Raw genomic sequence first — 20,831 nt, 5'->3', positions numbered from 1 at the left:
TATCCATATGTCTGTTCTCTATGTCTGTGTCTCTGTTTCTGCTTTGCAAATTTTCTAGATTCCACATATATATGTTAATATATGGTATTTGTTTTTCTTTTTCTGACATTATACTCTGTATAACAGTCTCTAGAGCCATCCACATCTCTGCACGTGACACAGTTTCATTCCTTTTTATGTCTGAGTAATACTCCATTGTATATATGTACCACATCTTTTTTTATCCATTCCACTGTTGATGGGCATCTAGATTGCTTCCATGTCCTGGCTATTGTGAATATTGCTGCAGTGAACTTTGGGGTGTATGTATCTTTTTGAATTACAGTTTTCTCTGAGTATATACCCAGTAGTGGGATTATTGGATCACATGGTAGTTATATTTTTAGTTTTCTAAGAAACCACCATCCCTAGTGACTATATCAATTTAGATTTCCACCAGCAGTGTAAGAGGATTCCCTTTTCTCTATACCCCTCTCCAGCATTTATTGTTTGTAGACTTTTTGATGATGGCCATTCTGACTGGTGTGAAGTGATACCTCATTGTAGTTTTGATTTACATTTCGCTAGTAATTAGTGATGTTGAACATTTTTTCATATGTTTGTTGGCCATCTGTATGTTGTCTTTGGAGAAATGTCTCTTTAGGTCTTTTGCCCGTTTTCTGATTGGGTTGTTTTGTTGTGTTTTTTTTTTTTTTTTCATTGAGCTACATGAGCTGTTTGTGTATTTTAGAGATTAATTCTTTGTTGCTTCACTTGCAAATATTTTCTCCCATTCTGAGTGCCGTCTTTTTGTCTTGTGTATGGTTTCCTTTGCTGTGCAGGAGCTTTTATTTTAATTTGGTCTCCTTTGTTTATTTTTGCTTTCGTTACTCGAGGAGGTAGGTCAGAAAAGATCTTGCTGCGACTTAGGTCAGAGAATTTTTGCCTATGTTTTCCTCTGAGAATTTTATAGTATCTGGTCTAACACTTAGGTCTTTATTTATTTTTTTTTCATTTAGGTCTTTAAACTATTTTGAGTTTATTTTTGTGTGTGGTTTTAGGGGGTGTTTCATTCTTTTACATGTAGCTGTCCAGTTTTCCCAGCACCACTTATTCAAGAGACTGTCTTTTCTCAAGAATGCTGTGGCTAGTCAGGATCTTTAGTGTTTCCGTACAAATTGTAGAATATTTTGTTCTATTTTACAATTTTTACACAGAATGTAAACAATTCTGTGAAAAATACCATAGGTAATTTGATAGGGATTGCATTGAATCTGTAGATTGCTTTGGGTAGTATAGTCATTTTCACAATATTGATTCTTCCAATCCAAGAACATGGTATATCTATCCATCTGTTTGCGTCTTTAATTTCTTTCATCACATTCTTTTTTTTTTTCCTGAAAATTAATCTTTCTCATGCTGTAGTAGTATGCAAACTCAATGCAACCCCATGGACTGCAGCCCACCATGCTCCTTGTCCTTCAGGACAAGGGATTCTTCAGGCAACAAAACGGGAGTGGGTTGCTGTGCCCTCTTCTGGGGGATCTTCCTGATCCAGGGATCAAACCTGCATCTCCTGCATTGCAGGCAGATTCTTTACTGCTGAGCCACTGGGGAAGTCCTGAAAACTCAACAGGAGTATCTAATTGAATCAGTGCCACTAAGATAAGTTCTGTACTGATAACATAATGTTATAGAATTGTATAGGTAATAAAGAATTTAATATCATTTCAAGGAGAGAAATAAAATAATTAGAATATTGCAAATTAAAAAGACACCCATTTATCTAAGAGTAGTCTTATCTGTGTTAGAAGTGACAAATGCTTTCTAAAATGTTTGTGTTAATATCCTTTAAATCAGTCAGATAGTAGCTGAATATTTAGAAAATTTTTTTAAGGTAGAAGATACTACAAATGTAAAGACAACTAGTGCAGTGGCTCTGATTATTTCTCAGACCATTATTGCATAAATCTGTCTCAGCAGTGGAGTAGGATTTCCTAATAATGTTTTCAAATATTTGTATTCCATGTGGATTTTGTGATTCATAACCTGGATTATCGTCAGTACTCTGTTTTGCATTCCTGGCACATGATGACCACTGATTGAAAATGCTATTGTATTCCTTACTGGAATTGGCGGCGCTCTGCAGTGGGGAGGCATCTGCTCTGCAGACCTTTTTCTATAAAGTATCAACATGTTTTCCTTCTGCTTTGCTCTTGTAAGAAATAGCAGAGTGTATATAAATGAAGTGTAACTTTGGAAAAACATTATAAATAGCTGTTTTATTATGAAAATGTTAAAAGAATCAAATGAAATTTTAATAGCCATCTAAAAGATCGGGAATAATTTGAGTTAATGATTTAGAAAAGTAAAACGTGTTACTGAAAAGTTTTCAGCACCATCACCAAATTATTAGTATTTGAGTTTTCTAATTTCATAAAGAAACAACTTCTCATTCCTTCTGTACTTTATTATTTACTGTTTGGATGCCACCCTCTCATTAGTGACTTGATTGCTCATTTTTTTTTCTTTTACTGTCAGTTTGTAAATTGGTTTAGCATCCTTTAGCAAAGTGACTATGTAAGTGCAAGTAATATGCAGTAAAACCTATCCCTTCCAAACTTGATTCAGTGTTTTTATAATTTTTTAGGTTATCTAAGCCAGTTATGTGAATCCAGAGATGCAAGCTTCATTATCTCAGCATGGATTCAATTCTGATGTAGAATATAGAAAGATTTCAAAGTATTATTTCACATCAACCAGATGTTATGTTTCTTATTAAATTTAATGGTCACAGTACTGAATCTTACAAGAATGAGAGATAAATGACTCACACATATAAAAATAGATTTAGCTTAGTATTTTGGGAATTAACTGGTTGCAACCACAGTAAAATAAGATGTTAAACTAGCAGTACATTTTTTAAAAGGACTGGTAGAAAATCAACTTTTTTCTTCCCTCCTTAGTGGAATCTGCTGAAAAGAGTAAATCTCAACCTTTTTTGTTAACTTTCTGACCAAAGTGCAAATTAGTTTGGGCTTCCCTGGTGGCACTAGTGGTAAAGAACCTGTCTGCAGTGCAGGAGACATAAGAGATGGGGATTTGATCCCTGTGCCAGGAAGATCCCCTGGAGGAGGGCATGGCAACCCCCACTTCTTTATTCTTGCCTGGAAAATGCTATGAACAGAGGAGCCTGGCAGGCTATAGTCCTTGGGGTCGCAAAGAGTCGGACACGGCTGAAGTGACTTAGCACATGCAAATTAGTTTACTTATGTGTATATCAATTTCTTCATCTCTTAACTTAGCAAAATGAAACATGCTGTAGCTAACCTATAATAGAAATTAACCTAGAGTCGAGAAATGTTGTAAATAAATTAAAAGCCATGTAAAATTGGAAGTTAGCCATTGGGCTTTAGAATCAAACAACCTGGTTAGAATCCTTGCTTTTCCACTTATTGTTATATGATCCTGGACAAATTATTAAACCATTTGAACTTCAGTTTCATCGTTTACACAATGGGGACAGCAGTGTCTCACAGTATTAATAAGAGGATTAAATAGGAGTGACCCCCAAAAAGTCCTTAGTATAGTGCTTTTAACTCATTGATGATACCTATTCAATAAATAATCGACTGAATAATTCTAATTAACAGTATTTTTCCTCCCAGTTTCTTTAATAGCCATTCTGTGTTTTAAATAACTAGCTGATTTAAATAAAGTTCTGTGGTAGAACCTTGTATATAACATTCTGTGCTTTAGCACTACCTCATAAAGAGGGCTTTAATATTAATATAATGGATTTTGTAATGAGAACAAGACTTTGTAATGGATACCAGATATATAGTTGTTAACAAGATCTGATTACTTCCCTTATAGATTTTTTAGTCTAATAGATTTGGACAAGTCAGATATACCAACAATTATTGTACACAGTATTGTGTACTAAGTATATGATCAGTGTAGGAAAGCACAAAAGCTGATATAGCAACACAAAAATATGGCACCTATTTCAGGCTTGGGGTATCTAAACTGAGAATGGATGTCTAAGTGTAGTTCTGTTGTAAAAAGGTTTAATATTAAGCATGCCTTTATGTACATATATTAAATAGTGTGTGTGTGTGTGTATATATATATATATATATATATATATGCTCCAGTCCATGGTGTCACAAAGAATCAGACATGACTGGGCAACTGAACAACAACATCAACATTAAATATTATAATCTTCTCATCCTTTAAGAACTTAATTTAAAGGCAGTATCCTCTATGAGACTTTTTTCATTTGATAAGAGGTAATAAGTAATAATATTAATTACTTCATTTATTAAATAAATTTGTATGAAGTCCCTACTATATACCAGGTGTTCTAAGCATTGGGAGTTAATCTGTGAAAAAGAAGGCTTCTTCGCCTTCATCAAACTTAGATTCTAATGGTAGAAAGGCCATGTACAGGCAATGAAAATTATAGAAGGATAAAAGGTTGATGGGGACTTCAATTTTGGATTGGTGGTCAGAAAATGCCTCACTAAAGAGGTAACATCTAGCATCTAAATGGAGACCTAAGCTAAGCAGAAAATAAAACTGCCTTAAAGAAGAGCATTCCAGGCTAAGAGATTAGCCAGTTTAAAAGGCTGAAGAGGAACATGCTTCGAATGCTCAAGAAACAGCACAGGAGGCCAGGCTGGCTGGAACTTGGTGAGTGAGAAGGAATGTGATAGGAGATGGGATTGGCAGATGTTACTGGGCCAGATCACATTTGGCCATGATAAAGATTTTGGGCTTTTTTGTAATTGTGACGGGAGGCCAAATGCGGGGTTGGTGAGTCAGAGAGTAACATGATGTGATTTGTGTTTTGAAAGGATCAATCTGCCTGCTATGTGGGAGACTAATGGGAACAAAGAGGGCAAAAAGTGAAAACGGCTAGGAGGTTGTTGTAATATCTGAGAGACGACAGTGGCTTTGACTAGGATGGAACAAGTAATTTGTATGGGACCCTTTCAGCATAAGATCTGGTGACATAAGCTGTGAAAAGTGTAAACTTGCACCTCTACCTTAAACATTCAAATAGATCAAAATTTAAAACTGTAAATAAGGTACACGTATTTGGTGGAATAATGGATTAAGAAATGAAAGAACTAGTTTCTTAGTCCCAGTTCTACTTTTAAATAGGTATGTGACCTTGGGGAAGTCCCTTACTTTCTGTGGGCCTTGGTTTTTTTATGTATAAAATAAGGGGTTGAATTATTAAAGCTTCATGGTTTTACAGTTCTGTGAAAAAGTAAATATACAATGAATACTTACACTTCATGGGGTACTGAATGGAGTACTTTAGTAGATTCAGAAATAGTTATTATAAGGCTTTCTTGTCCATAGGTATTATATTTATAAAAGATTTTATGGAACAGTTACAGTATGAGGTCATAAGTTTAAATGCAGAAGTGTAACCTGTAAGGCAGGTTAAAAATTCTCAAAGTTTGAAAAAGGGAATAATTAATAAAGACTGAATTAGCCACGAAGGTAATAGGATTTAATTAAAATGAATTAGCGAGGAAATACCATCCTGGGTAGTGAAGAAGACATGAACAAAGATGAAATCTTAATGAGCATAGCATAATATGAGTTTATGGCTGCTAGAGACTCAGCTGAGGTCAGCCTGACTCTCTTGCATGATACATGAACAATGGGAAAATAGGTTAACTATATAAAGATAACAAGGACATTAAAATCTAGGCAGCTTTGTTTAGCTTTCAGTGCAGGTAAAAACTGGGAGCCATTATAGATTCTTAATACAAGTAGTTTTCAAGAAAGATTGGTGTATTATGTAGACTTTAAAGAAGATGAAACTACCTTATTCCTAGTAGCATGGAAGCATTTGGCATATCTTTTCTCATTTAATCATCATAACACCAATGAAAGAAACCCAAGTTCAGAGAATTTAAATAACTTTACTAAAAGGTCTTAAGAGGGCTTTCCTGGTGGTTTAGCGGGTAAAGAATCCACCTGTGATGCAGGAGACCCACGTTTGATCCCTGAGTCGGGAAGATCCTCCGGAAAAGGAAATGGCAGTTCACCCCAGTATTCTTGCTTGGGAAATCCCATGGACAGAGGAGCCTTGTTGGCTACAGTCCATGGGGTCATAAGAGTCGGACACGTCTTAGTGACCAAATCACCAAGCAAAGGTCTTAAGTCTAGTAAGTGATTTGAACTAGGATTTGAGCTAACATCTGTCTGACTCTAGAAGGTCGGGGTGCTCTTCCTTCAGTTACCCAGACATGAGTTGAGGGATATACTCAGGAGCAGTGGGAATGGAGAAGAAGAGACGGAACTGAGAACAGTTTTTTGAAGAACTTGTTGACTGTTGGTATACAGGGAATGAAACAGAGTAAACCCACGAAGACATTGAAATGTTACTCTCAGATAGCTAAGGAAGATACCTGTGCTTTGCAGTGGTTGCTTTTGGGGCTGGAGGCAGACTGGAAGGGCCATGGAGATGAAATGATCTCATTTGAAATTGTTCAATTTTAAACATCGTTAAGCTTGTGAGTAGTAAATAAAGTCAGGAAGATTTTCAGAATTTGGGAGTCCTCAACACATAAAATCGGAGAAGGCAATGGCAACCCACTCCAGTACTCGTGCCTGGAAAATTCCATGGACGGAGGAGCCTGGTAGGCTGCAGTCCATGGGGTCGCTCAGTCAGTCAGACACGACTGAGCGACTTCACTTTGACTTTTCACTTTCATGCATTGGAGAAGGAAATGGCAACCCACTCCAGTGTTCTTGCCTGGAGGATCCCAGGGATGGGGGAGCCTGGTGGGCTGCCATCTGTGGGTCACACAGAGTCGGACACGACTGAAGCGACTTTGCAACACGTAAGATAGTTGAAGGCATAAGAATGACAAAGAGAAGCTCATGAAAGACGAGCACAGGACTTGAGATATAATGCTGAGTTTATACTGTAGGTTTAGGAAGAGAAAGGCTGTCAAACCGCTGAGAACAACGTGGATGTTCCTGTTCGCCAGTATTTGCATTTTGACTTTCTGTCAGAACTTAGGTTTTGTTTGTTTGTTTCTACTTAAAGTGAAGTAGATATAAATGAATCTCAGTGCATGATCAAGTTTTTCCAAATAGCACATGGCTTAGTTTCTTAAACAGAATTTGTTAGTTTAGTTTTGTGGCCCTATTCTAGTTTATCTTTTGGTGAATGTTCTAAAGAGCATTTTTTGGTTCATACTTATGTCACTGACTTGATTCTTCTGTGAATTTCATTTAAAAGCCAGTGACTGGGATGTGACAACAAAAGAAAAAGATAACTTGGACTTCATCAAAATGAAATTTTTGTGTCACAGAAACTATCGAGAGAGTGAAAAGACAATCTGTAGAATGGAGAAAAATAATTGCAAATCATATATCTGATAAGGGATTGATATCCAGAACCTAAAAAGAACTTATTTGTCTCGACAACAAAAACAGCCTATAATACTAAATGAGCAAAGGAAGAAGATATACAGATGGCCAATAAGCACATGAAAAGATGCTCAACATCACTAGTTTTTAGGAAAATGTAAATCAAACCACAATGAGATACCACATATCTATTAGGATGTCTGTTAGCAAAAGAGGGGCTTGGAACAAGTGTTGGTGAGAATGTGGAGAAGTTGCAACTCTGTACACTCTTGGAGTATAAAATGGTGCAGCCAATGTGGAAAGGATATAATTTGCACTTCCAAGTGCTCTCAAAAGAATTGACAACAGGGACTCAAATACAGATCCTCTTTAATGTTTGATGAGGTTACGTCTTAAGTAACTCGCTAGTTGAAACTATGATTAAGTCAAAAATGCATTTAATATACCTAACCTACCAAAAGGACTTCCCTGGTGGCTCAGAGGTTAAAGCGTCTGCCTCCAATGCGGGAGACCCGGGTTCGATCCCTGGGTCAGGAAGATCCCCTGGAGAAGGAAACGGTAACCCACTCCAGTATTCTTGCCTGGAGAATCCCATGGACGGAGAAGCCTGGTAGGCTACAGTCCACGGGGTCGCAAAGAGTCGGACACGACTGAGCGACGGAACGGAACCGAACCAAACCGAACCGAACCTACCAAAAAGCGTAGCTTAGTCTGAAGTGAAGTGAAGTGAAGTCGCTCAGTCGTGTCCGACTCTTTGCAACCCCATGGACTGTAGCCTACCAGGCTCCTCTGTCCATGGAATTTTCCAGGCAAGAGTACTGGAGTGGGTTGCCATTTCCTTCTCCAGGGGATCTTCCCAACCCAGAGATCAAACCCAGGTCTCCTGCACTGAAAGCAGATGCTTTACCATCTGAGCTGCTCAGAGCACTTAGATTAGCCTGCAATTTGGCAAAATCATCTAACACAAAGCCTATTTTATACTAAAGTATGGAATCCCATGCAATTTGTTGAATGCTGTGCTGAACCATAGCATTCTGTGAAACACAGAATGGTTTTATAGGTACAGAAAGGTTGTAAATGTACGGGTTCTTTACATTCCCGATCATGTGGCTGACTGCTGCTGTCATAGAGCTTCATGAGAGTAGCTCCTACCAAATGTTGCTAAGGCTGGGAAAAGTTCAGAATTCAAAGTACTGTTTCTACTGAATGTGTTTCTCTTTTGTACTTGTAGTAGCATTGAAAAATCCTAAGTTGAACCATCAGAAGTCAAGGACCATGTATCTATAGATACTTTTATACCAGTGTTCAGAGCATTATTCATAATAACCAAAAGGTGTAAACACCTTAATGTCCATTAACAAGTGAATGGATAAACATAAGGTGGTGGTGGTGGGGTGTCCATGTTTGCACACACACACACACAGTGAAATACCATTCAGTCTTAAAAGGAATGAAATTCTGACATCTGGGACAATTTGGATGAACTTTGAAAACATTTTGCTAAATGAAATAAGCCAGACACAGAAGACATGATTCTACCTATATGAGGTGCCTGGAATAGGTGAATTCATTGTGAGAGAAAATAGAACAGAGATTCCATACTTTCTACCAGAAAGTAGAATAGGATTGGGAGAAGGGAGGAATGAGGAGTTAGTTTTTGATGGGTACAGAATTTCTGTTTGAGATAATGAAACATTTTTGGAATAGGGTGTTGATGATTGGATGACACTGTAAATGTTCCTAATGCCATAGAATTGTGCCGTGAAAAATGATTAAGATGGTAGATTTTATGTTATGTATATTTATAATAATTTTTTAAAAGCTAATGGCTTTTGTACAAAGTTATAAACGTTATTAAGGCTGTTATAATAGCGCCAACACATTCTGTCTTTAATGTGCTCTCTTTTATTTGTTTTGTTATATATTCTTTGTTGATTATCTGCCTTGTCTATCTTAATCCTACTTTAAGAACAACTGGCCACCTTCAGTTTCATCAAACAATTTCTATTGCTTGAGTTTTAATTACCTAAAGCTTTACTTTGAATTCTTTAGGTTATTTTGGATAATTGGCGCTTAGGATAACACTGTATGTATGTCCTTACATGAAAATTAGTAGTAATAGAATTTTTTATTATTAAAAATATGATAATGCTCACATTCTTCTAAGTTAACCATCTGTGTTAGAAAAGTCTACCTTCATTGCTATGTTCTGCTTGCAGGATGAGGATGAGCTGGACTCCCACACCATGGTGAAGACGAGCTCGGAAAGTGTGGGCACCATGAGGGCCACAAGCACGATGAGTGAAGGGGCCCAGACCATGATTGAACACAACAGCACCATGTTAGAGTCTGACCTGGGGACCATGGTTATAAACAGCGAGGATGAGGAAGAAGAAGATGGAACTATGAAAAGTATGTGGCTTTTCCCCCCATTGAATATTAATCTTCTGTTTTGAGAATATGCTTCTACAGAAACCAGGATAGTTCTGTGTTGCTTGTTACAGCCAGTTATGGAAAATTTTGTTTCTTGACTTTATTTAACAGTCTAAAAAGAAATGATAGAAATGAACTTACAGAACAGAGAAAGACTCACAGACTTAGCAGATGAACTTATGGTTGCCAGAGGGGAAGGGATAGCTCGGGAGTTTGGGAAGGTCGTGTATATACTGCTGCACTCAAAATGGAGAACCAACAAGGACCTGCTGTATAGCACAGGGAACTCTGCTCAGTGTTATGTGGCAGCCTGCATGAGAGGGGCGTTTGGAGAATGAATACATGTAAATGTATGGCCGAGTCCCTTCGCTGTCACCAGAAACTACCACAACATTATTAATTTGCTATACCTCCAATACAAAATAAAAGGCTTAAAGTTTGGGGGGGGGAAACAATGAGAGGAGTATGGCACAAGTAAGTTTTCAGAATTTCTTTTTAGTACAGCAGAAAGCCGCTCCTCTTTAACTGAGGGTTTATGGAACTTTTTTCTATTGAAAGATACTAATCCAAAATTTAATTTGTAAAGTATTTTTGAGATAGAACGCTAGAGATAAAAAAATTCCTCACAGTTGCGTTTCCAATTAAAAAAGAACCTAAAATTCCATCCCAAATAATACAATATAATATTATTTCATGTTGTCCAAATTATCAATGAAGCTGCAGTAACACAGGGGAATAGCTGAGGGAAGACATAAGGGCTAAGGTGGGAAAAGAAGAAACACTTGAAAGATGAATCAAGAGGCACGGATACTCAGGCAGAACATTCAGCTTGGTGCATACTTACTGCTGCTCGTCACGTGAGAGGCACAGTGCTAGGGGCTCTGCAGGGCTGGAAGGACAGTTAAAGCATTCTCTCTGATCTCCTTTGCTTACAGAGTGATGAAGACAGAGATACTTTCACAGGCTAGCGTTTCTTTTTGTATAAACATGACTCTTTAAGATTGCAATTAACGATGTAGGACATTGTGATTTCTCAGTTACAGACAAAAGCAGATTAATCACCTCTTGATGCCTGCTGACCTTTTTCTTCCCCCACTACCTTAGTCATATGTGGTCAGTGTCAGAGTCTAAGCACAGGCTGTTTTTCATTACATAGGACTTCTTCCAGAGGGCACAAAAGCAGCAATATATGACTTCTTGTGCTATAGAGCTATAAAGTTATAGTCAAGTGATTTGCTGATAGTATAAAATGGATATAGGTAGGAATTTCCTCTCCAACAATTTTGTGTTTTTTTGCCTACTTTCTTTTTGCTGCTCACCTTCCAACCCATCCTTCTCAACACACACACCCTATGAGGAGGCTGCTTGACAAGCTCATAGCTTCAAGTCATTTGGCTCACTGCCATTGCTTTCTTCACTTTGCTTAGTATACACAGCCCATTATGGTTGTATACTTTGAAAGGGGGGGTTGTGAAGCACAGGATGAAAACACATTGCCAGATAGTTAATGCTGGGTGGGAAGGGGTGTGACTTTTTTTTTTTTTTTAATCTTCCATGCTGAGGGGTTTCCTGAACCTTTGCCCTGGAAAGCAGTCTAACACTTGCATTCCTAGCTGAGCATATTACTAGAATAGGGCTTCTGCATGCTTAACACGCTAACAGACTACACTGGATGGTCTCATGGCCTCCAAAACCAGCTTATGTTAGGGTACAAGTCATATGCCTTGTAGATTGAAAAGACAGATAAGGTCATTTGCACCACGCTTCCCATCAGCAGAGAGCATCGATTTTCCACAGCTAATAAAATTCTTCTAAGTCAGGTTTTCTGATTCTTAACAGACCAGTAAGATCATCGAGTGCTTCGTTCTATCTTCAGAGAGCTACTGAGCTCCTTATGAAACTACATAAACAACTTTTCCCATGTAGTCCATATAGTTGAAAATCATCATTTAAACAGTAGTTAAAAAATGAGTATTTATGGAATCGAATTCATGTTAGATTATTCTGTTTCAAGGAAGAGATATGTTATAATGATTTATCAGACCTCATGCTTTAAAATACCCACTCCAGTGTTCTTGCCTGGAGAATCCCAGAGAAGGGGGAGCCTGGTGGGCTTCCGTCTATGGGGTCACACAGAGTCGGACACGACTGAAGTGACTTAGCAGCAGCAGCATGCTTTAAAATAACAGATTTCCACGTTTTGTGTAATGACGTTTAGCTTTGACAACCACAGTAAACATTCAGTTTATGTCATAATTTTATATCTTAAGCATGCTTTTTTTTGGTCACAGAAGTTTTATTGAAAGCTCATTTTTAAATGGAGCAGATAGTGGTTTATGTAGTTGCTTTATATGCTTGAGCAAGTTTTATATCTCATGAGCCAACTTTCCTTGTATTTTAAGTTTCCACAATTTAGACATCATTATATAATATGGGATTTCTATGTACCCAAAAATTGAGCTAAATGATGTTGGTGTAACCCCTGGTTTTGTCATACTGTAATATAGCAATAGGATAGAATGTAAAGAAGTTACTGAGGCAGAACTTACTTTCCGTGAAACTACATAATTAGTTTTAGTTTTGTCTTTCCTCATGATGTTAATCTTTTTTAAAATGTCTCAGATTAGTTGGTATGAGCTCTTAGGTTATGTTTAAAGTTAATGAAAGCCCCACTTGGTAATGTGTCCTTAGCATTTTTGTTCCCTAAAAAGATTATATATCTATATATTCCCTAAAAGATGAAAGCATTATATAGTTTTCAGTTTTCTAAAATATCTGCAATGTTATATGCTGAAAATTCTGGTTTCCATCACCTTTACCATTGGAGCTTCAAAAGGGTTGCCCAGTTTAATATTCTTGACAGTTTAAATTATGTCTGCATACTTTTTTATACCTTTATCCATGAAGCTAGAAATCATAGGCCTGTTTTCCTTACTTCTTAAAAGTGTGATGACTTAACTCTGGGAAGCAAAGTTGTTAAAAAGATCTTTTGAGGGAAATGGAGAAAATGACAGAAAACATTTAAAATTTAATTTTTTTTTTTTAAATGGGCATAGACCTGGAGAGCACGTGCAGAGAACTCTCCGTGCTTGCCTCCAGCAGTGCCGGCGTTACTCTTATCATCCCTCCCCTGCTCTGCCTCTTCTCGTTCCCACTTCCCTGGGCTCTCATTACTCACGGGATGTCGAGGCTTCAGCTCAGTAACCCAGGTCTTTTAGAATTTGGCATCAGCCAATATTTGCATATAGATTTCTACTGCCTTACATATTATCTTTTATCCAGACTAGTCTATGCCATTTGGAATTACAAGGTTGACAGTAAGTGTAAGCAGGTTGGTTGTCATTAAGGAAATCAACATTTAGGATTTTTTTTTTTTATCTGGAGGAAATAGATTAGGATCAGGCCAGGAATCTGTTGTCATTAAATTGGTAAACTAGTAGAGGTTATTTCTTTGTGGGTAACTCTAGAAAGCAAAACTTTTGCAGCAAAGAAGGAGTGGGGGCCTTTTACCTTGTTCAGATCTGCTGTGTTCCTACAGCAAAACTTTCTGGCCTCCCAGAGCTGGGGATGGATTGGCATATAAGAAATTGAATGGCAAGGTGAGGTAACCATCAGGGAACACTCAGCTGATTTGTTACCTCCTGACTGAGAGTATGATCAGTAATGTGTTGAGATAACTTGCAGGTGAGAGAATTGTATGCCACTGTTTGTGAAGTTTGATGTCTTTTTTTGAGAAAATGAGGGAAGTGCCATGTAAGCAAGATGAAGTTAATTTTTATTTTATTTTATTCATTTTTTATTTTCAGAAAAGAGAATAGAAGGTAAATTTCTCAGGCTATAGCTGGCAACCCACTCCAGTATTCTTGCCTGGAAAATTCCATAGACAGAGGAGCCTGGCGGGCTACATACAGTCCATGGAGTCGCAAAGAGTCAGACACGACTGAGCAACTTCACTTTCACTTTCACAGCTATCATTAATTGCAGGTCTAGTATGGGCTGAACATTGTGCTTGGGACTTTACATAACATCATCTCATTAACTTCTCACAAGGACTTTGTAAATAGTGTTGTCGCTATCATTTGCCACTAAGGAAACTGAGACTTGGGAACATGAAGCGACTTGTCCAAGATTTCATAGCAGATGAGTGATAGACCCAATATTCAGACCCAGGTTTGACCCCCAAATCATGTTATTACTGTGGGCCAGTGAACCTGACATCCCCTTGGGCAGGCTGTCTAGAATATTTGTGAGTCCTTTAGGAAAGGAGACCTGAGTTATTATAAGTCAGCATAGGTTAGTGGGAACAAATCATACCAGAATAATTTGATTTCCTTTTTTGACAACATTGCTAAACCTCTAGATCAGAGAAACTGCTAGATTTGGATACTGTTTTATCGTTTGAGGAAAGTATTTTACAGTGGTTTTGGTGATACCCTTGTAGACACTATGTCATATGACCAAGCTGATGGTTTTATTATGAGGGTTGAGCAGTTACACATGTACAGGCTTGTGTCAGTCAATTTTTTGGAGGACAGAAACTACACATTTCAAACACAAAAAGATTTAAGTCAGAGTTTTGGATATTAACAAAATCAGCCGAGAGGTTGGAAGAGAGGGCTGTGTAGGCTGGGCCTCCAAGAATGACTCCCACACCCCAACAAAAGTGACCATTATGGAACTACTACTATTACTACAGTCAGGAAGCTAGTGAATTCAGAGGCTGCCGTTGGCACTGCCGAATTCATTAATACAGATTGAGATCAAATCCCTGTTGCTATTCAGGGATTAGAAAGCTACCTCTGAGGCTGCAGCTACCTTTTTAGCACCTGTGAGGCTGATGACTGGAGCTGGAATGCTGTTGTAAAAAAGTCCCATGTCTGCTGCTGGAAGGAAATGGCTGCAATAGCAGGCCCCTGTTCTCTGGCTCATTTCTTGCATTCCCAGTCGTGAGAGAGTACACTTACCCTCGGTGCAGGGTGTTACAGGAAGTGTAGAGTTTAGCTTTCCAGCCCGTACAATGAGAAGGCTCACCAGAGGCAGTGTCAGTGGTTGCTCAGTTCTAGCCAACTGTTGGGCTTCCCTGGTAGCTTAGACAGTGAAGAATTTGCCTGCAGTGCTGGAGACCTGAGTTCGATTCCTCAGTCGGGAAGATCCCCTGGAGGAGGGAATGGCAACCCAATCCAGTATTCCTGTCTGGAGAATCCCCATGGACAGAGGAGCCTGGCAGGCTACAAACCATGGGGTCGCAAAGAGTTGGACATGACTGAGCAAACTAAGAATTTTTCTTTCACTGTGTTTAATAATAAAATGCTGTCAAGGAGAAGATTTCCCATTGTGTGGTATAGGGTCTAGGCCTGAGCCCTCAGCTCAACCTTTTTCTTTTTATTACAGAAATTGGGGTGAAGCTATGGAGTGAAAGCCCATTAGAATTGCAACTGACATGAAGTGGAGGAAAAGAAAAGTACATTCTAAGGCAGAAACAGGAGCTCAAGAGATCTCTTCAGGCTGGAGCAGAGGCTTGATTTATAAGATAAACCCTGCTCCTGGGCCCACGTGACTCACCTCACACATGTGCATCTTAGCAGTAGCCCCTTGGAGACGCTGGTTCTGCAGGCCAGAGGAAGACCCACACATCTCTAAAATAACAACATCCCAAAGCAGTAAACTTTCCAAGTACTTCTGAGGTGCAGCTCGGACTGACAGCTTACTTTTTAGGACAGAAATAAGCAGCCTCACTGTACCCTCAGTGCCTAGAACTCACCTGTTGTATCTAGGAAGGATGGAGACGTGGTCGCGCATGTTCACCAGGCAGTGAGCTGAATGGTGAAGTACATGGAGACCATATTGTAATAAGAATGGGTAGAAGAATAACCTCTGAATCCTTTGATGTTTATTTATATTAAGTTATCATAGCTATTCATCAGTTATTAAATATTGATTAAGTGATTTTAATTGAATATGTGTTTTTTAGATTTCTTCTTTATATATACCTATAATACATGGTGATTTTAAAAATAAATCATGGTTTATTGTTTCATTTTAAAAACATGTATGTAGTTTCACTTAAACAGTAAGAGAAGGCAAATTAGGTCCTGGTTTAGGTTTTTAGGATTTATTTTAGAAATAGATATTAGATAGATTTAGAAGGCTTTCAGGAAAGAGATCAAGAAAAGAAGCACCATTAGGTGTTCCTACTCTCTAGTTCGTTGGATGCCTCTGGACACAATTGTAAGCATGAGACCATTTGCTCTGATAACTTCCATGTCCTGTACTGTGCTTAGTAATAATCTTCTCTTTCAACTCTGGTTCAGATCCCTTTCCTTCCTTCTTCCTCCCAAAACCTATTTCAGCAAAGTATCCGATATGCAGGTGTAAAAATTCTTAATGATGTTTTATGTTCTTGAAATATTTACACCCCCCCAAACAAATTTACATTTTTTTACCAAAAACATTCATAACTAAGGATGGAAATTCAGATGCCAAAAAACAGTCAGAATAGGGAAGTGTGTCGGTAGATCACTTTCCCACCTCTCCAGAGATCTTACCATTCTTCCATGAAAAATTTTTATATGCCTCTTTAAGATTACTTTTGCCGATAACATGGCAATAAAAGTGACAATAGTAGAATAGACTACAGGTCCCACCTTCAGCTGGGTACAGATACCCTGCATATCACTGGGCGGTTAGAAACCCTCTATTTTCCTCTGCAGGGGTACTAGGTGTTCAGTTGAGGTGTGGCCACAGTGGTTTGGAGTTACCTATGGATACTGCATATGGTCTGTCCTGTGTGCTTTTGCTCTGTGGAATGTTTAATGATATGTGATTAGTGTGGGCGTTTTGACCATAGGGTGCCTCTTTTATCAGCACAGAGCACAGACAAACACGTAAATATTAATCTTTTGCAAATGACAACCAGTCATTCTTATAAAGCCCTTTGAAGAAAGGGCTTCCATAGACACACAGTGGTTGTTGCAATGCTCACTACTCACACAGGAAATCATTCCTTCCATTTAACTAAAATCCTGGGCTTCCATTTGTTTATTTCCTTTTATTTTGCCCTCATTGGAGATGGAAAACAGCTGGTCACCATTTTCTGTTCAAGACCCATTCATGTATACTTGGATACTTACTAAATTGTATCCTCAGATTTTTTCTGGCTGTATAATTTCATTCCCTTTAACCTTTGTGCAGGTATTATTTACTAAGCTTTTAATCTTTTTCTGAATAGCCTCTAGATCGTCTCCATGTTGACTGTATCCTCCTTTGTTTCATAGTAGAGTCTGATGTTCAGAAAAAGCTGATGTTAGTAGCTTCTGGACTAACATCCTGGTTTACATATATATATATGTACACACACACACACACACACTGACTCGCCTCAGTCATGTCCAACTCTTTGTGACCCCATGGACTATAGTCTACCAAGCTCCCCTGTCCATGGGGAGATTCTCCAGGCAAAAATACTGGAGTGGGTTGCCGTGCCCTACTCCAGGGGATCTTCCCAACCCAGGGATCAAACCCACATCTCAACATATCCTGCACTGCTAAGCAGCTTCTTTTCTATTAGTGCCACCTGGAAAGCCCCTTCTATATATACCCTATTCACTGTAATCTTGGCAGCAAATTAAAGGATAGATTCTCTGGTTCATTAATCAGGTGGAACACCCACATCTTAAAATATTTTTAGAACAAATTAGATAATATTCAAAAACCATTTGATAGTGAAATATATTATGCTAAGTGAAGTGAAGTGTTAGTCACTTAGTCATGTCCAACTCTACAACTGTGTGGACTGTAGCCTGCCAGGCTTCTCTATCCGTGGGATTTCCCAGGCAATAATACTGGAGTGGGTTACCATTTCCTTCTCCAGGTATTATGCTAAAGGGATGATTATTTCATTTCTACATTTGACTGTCTTTGTCATACTCAAGTTAAGAAATTAACATTTAAACAGATTATATTAGATTATTCTAAAAATTCCATTGTGTATTTAAATTTTCATGACAATTTTTCACCTCTTTAGAAGACTTGTGTAAATTAGAATAGTTAGTGAATAATTGTGAGTAGACTGGCATATTTTGTAAAAGGTATGATATATTATACAATTTACTTTCCTTGTGTGTGTTTTAGGGAATGTTTGAAGGAGAGGAAATAATTTTTTTCTTTAAAATTTCACATACACAAAAGAATTGAGTGGTGATTATTTTATTCCTTATTGCTAATGGGATTTTGGTTCCATGGCAACTAGTTGAAGGAATTGGGACCAAAATTGAAGGATGAAGTAATTTTGACCATTAAATTTAATATTAAAATAAAAAATATATTTTTATAAGACAGGATCAGAGTTCAACTAAAACTGAAGAAATTGATGTCAATTTTATGTGATTATTTTCTGTGTATTAAAAAATAAGTATTCACCATAGCAACCACAATCACATATGACAGTGGTTACTGTCTTGAGATTTCCTGCTTCACTCTCCTGTTGGAGGGCCTGCTATTTCTTTTTTAAAAAACAAATTGTAAGTCAGAAGCATCATCCTCTTTGTCTGTCTGTGAACACAAGCCTCCTTGGAGACTCAACTGCACTCTGTGGACATGTGTTTCATATCGTATAGTTAAATATGACTGGCCAATTACAGCTGCTCCATCCTGTTAACTTTTAAAACATGTGTGGGCGTGCTCAGTCCTTGAAACTCCGTCAGTGGTAGCTCGCCAAGCTCCTCTGTCCATGGGATTCTCCAGGCAAGAATACTAGAGTGGGTTGCCATTCCCTTCTCCAGGGGATCTTTCCAGACCCAGGAACCTGCATCTCCTGCATTGGCAGGCAAATTCTTTACTACTGTGCCACCTAGGAAGCCCAACTTTTGAAGTATACCTAACCTATCTTCCTCCTTATAAATTAAAAATTGTTTTTAAATTTTTCTTTGTATGTAAAAAGTATATACTCTAAATGTTGATAGTAGGTTTTAAACTAAATGATGGAAAATAGTTAAAAGTATAAGTGTATACATTTGAAAAAATTGTGTAGAGGGATGTCTTGGTCCAAACAGAAAAATTTAATGAAACAGACTACCTTCTTTTGTCTCAGTTGATTTTTGGACTTCTGTTAACTTTCTGTGAAAATGTTTATTTCTAATATAGAAATGGGTTATTTTTGAAAATTTTGAGTGTGGACTCTGAGAGGCATTTTATCATAGATTTTGAGATCGGCCTGAAATGTAGTGATAATCGAACCACTATGTAGTAGTAAATTCCAAGTTTCAAATTGGGGTGTTATGTCAGTCAGTTCAGTTCAGTTCAGTCGCTCAGTCGTGTCCAACTCTCTGCGACCCCATGAATCACAGCACGCCAGGCCTCCCTGTCCATCACCAACTCCCAGAGTTCACTCAAACTCATGTCCACAGAGTTGGTGATGCCATCCAGCCATCTCATTCTCTGTTGTCCCCTTCTCCTTCCGCCCCAACCTTTCCTAGCATCAGTGTAGTTGCAGCTAAAATCGAAGGTTGCTGCTGCTATATCTTCCTATATCCTCTACTTGGGAACAGAAATGTAGTAATTAGGGACCGAATTTGGTAATAGGTACCAGAAGAACCAAATAACAGTGGGTTAAATAGAGTGGGATTAATTTCTTTTCTCATTTAACAAAAAATCCAGAAGCAGAGTGTCCTACATTGGTAGAGTGATTTCATGACATCATTAGAGATTCTTTCTTTAGGGTAGATTCTTTCATCTTTAGGGTAGCACTCTCATCTTCCTGCTTGCAGAATAACTGTCAGATCTTCAGCTGTTAACTCTGCATTCCAGGCAGAGAAGAGCAAGAAGAAACAGGAGCAATGTGTGTATCAAGAAAACAGAGTTTTCCTAGGATCCTTCTTCTTAGGTGTCGCTGGTCAAAATTGAGTTACATGGCCACTCCTTCCCGCAGGAGAGACCCCTGTCATCTTCAGAAAGGGAGAGCCTCTAGATATTAGGTTATGATTTGTTCACCTTGAGACCCTAGGGTGTTTGTGGTGGCTCCTATAACTGGGAAGGGAGCTTCTGATTAGGATCAAGTTAGAAGGAGGCACAGGACTGTTGTGAATGCAAACGGAGATTCCTGGAATAAAATTTCTCAGCAATGTCCTTGTTTTCTTCTGTCTTTTTCTGTATTGTTCTGCCTTTTTCCTTCCTATTGCCACTACTCACTCATTTCTTATGGGACTTTTACTTTGACTGATTGCAGAAATGTTTACAAAATTGCCTTATAGCTCATCCTGAGCCAATAGTGTTATCTTGTTTTCATAATACCAACTATAGTTTTAAGCTGCTGCTGCTGCTAAGTCGCTTCAGTCATGTCCGACTCTGTGCGACCCCATAGATGGCAGCCCACCAGGCTCCGCCATCCCTGGGATTCTCCAGGCAAGAACACTGGAGTGGGTTGCCATTTCTTTCTCCAGTGTGTGAAAGTTAAAAGTGAAAGTGAAGTCGCTCAGTCTTGTCCGACTAGTAGCGACCCCATGGACTGTAGCCCACCAGGCTCCTCTGTCCATGGGATTTTCTAGGCAAGAGTACTGTAGTGGCTTGCCATTGCCTTCTCCAATAGTTTTAAGCTACATTAGTGCTATTACAAATACATTCTGAATTGGCTATGTTACTGTTAGCAGTGTTATGTCCGATTTTAGAGGATCATTTAGAGACTGGAATGTCTCCGTAGGCCAGTAAACTAGATGACGATGCGTCTCAAAAACATGTCATATGAAAGGAACTGGCGATGTTTCACCTGAAAAAGATAGCCAAAATGGAGCCATTATCTGTCTTCAGATATCTGAAGGACTGGTGTATGAAAGAGAAATTTATTTGGAACATGAGTTTAAATTGCAAAAAGACATACTTCAAGTTCACATTTTAAAAAAAAACTTTCTGTAACTTAGAATAGCCCAACAGGCTTCCTTGTGAAGTGTACGTCCTGTCACAATAAATTTTTAAGATGATAGGTAACTTACTATGTGGAGAACTGCATAGGGAAGTGTCTT

The 20,831-nt window shown here is 38.3% G+C and overlaps 1 protein-coding gene across 1 annotated transcript in view; it reads left to right on the top strand.

The window, feature by feature from the left end:
• STK3 (serine/threonine kinase 3) overlaps window positions 1–20,831 on the top strand; it is a 308,548-nt gene that overhangs the window by 213,632 nt on the left and 74,085 nt on the right. Inside the window, exon 9 of the mRNA XM_055432459.2 lies at window positions 9,606–9,798. Within this exon, the coding sequence (XP_055288434.1) occupies window positions 9,606–9,798 (193 nt within the window). The remainder of the gene's footprint in view (window positions 1–9,605; window positions 9,799–20,831) is intronic.

Source organism: Moschus berezovskii, chromosome 16 (genome assembly GCF_049115385.1).
Source record: "Moschus berezovskii isolate FMDL1 chromosome 16, NW_MosBer_1.0, whole genome shotgun sequence".
Lineage (NCBI taxonomy): Eukaryota > Metazoa > Chordata > Mammalia > Artiodactyla > Moschidae > Moschus > Moschus berezovskii.
Note: the sequence above shows the minus strand (reverse complement) of the source record. Positions and strands in the feature narration are given on the sequence as shown.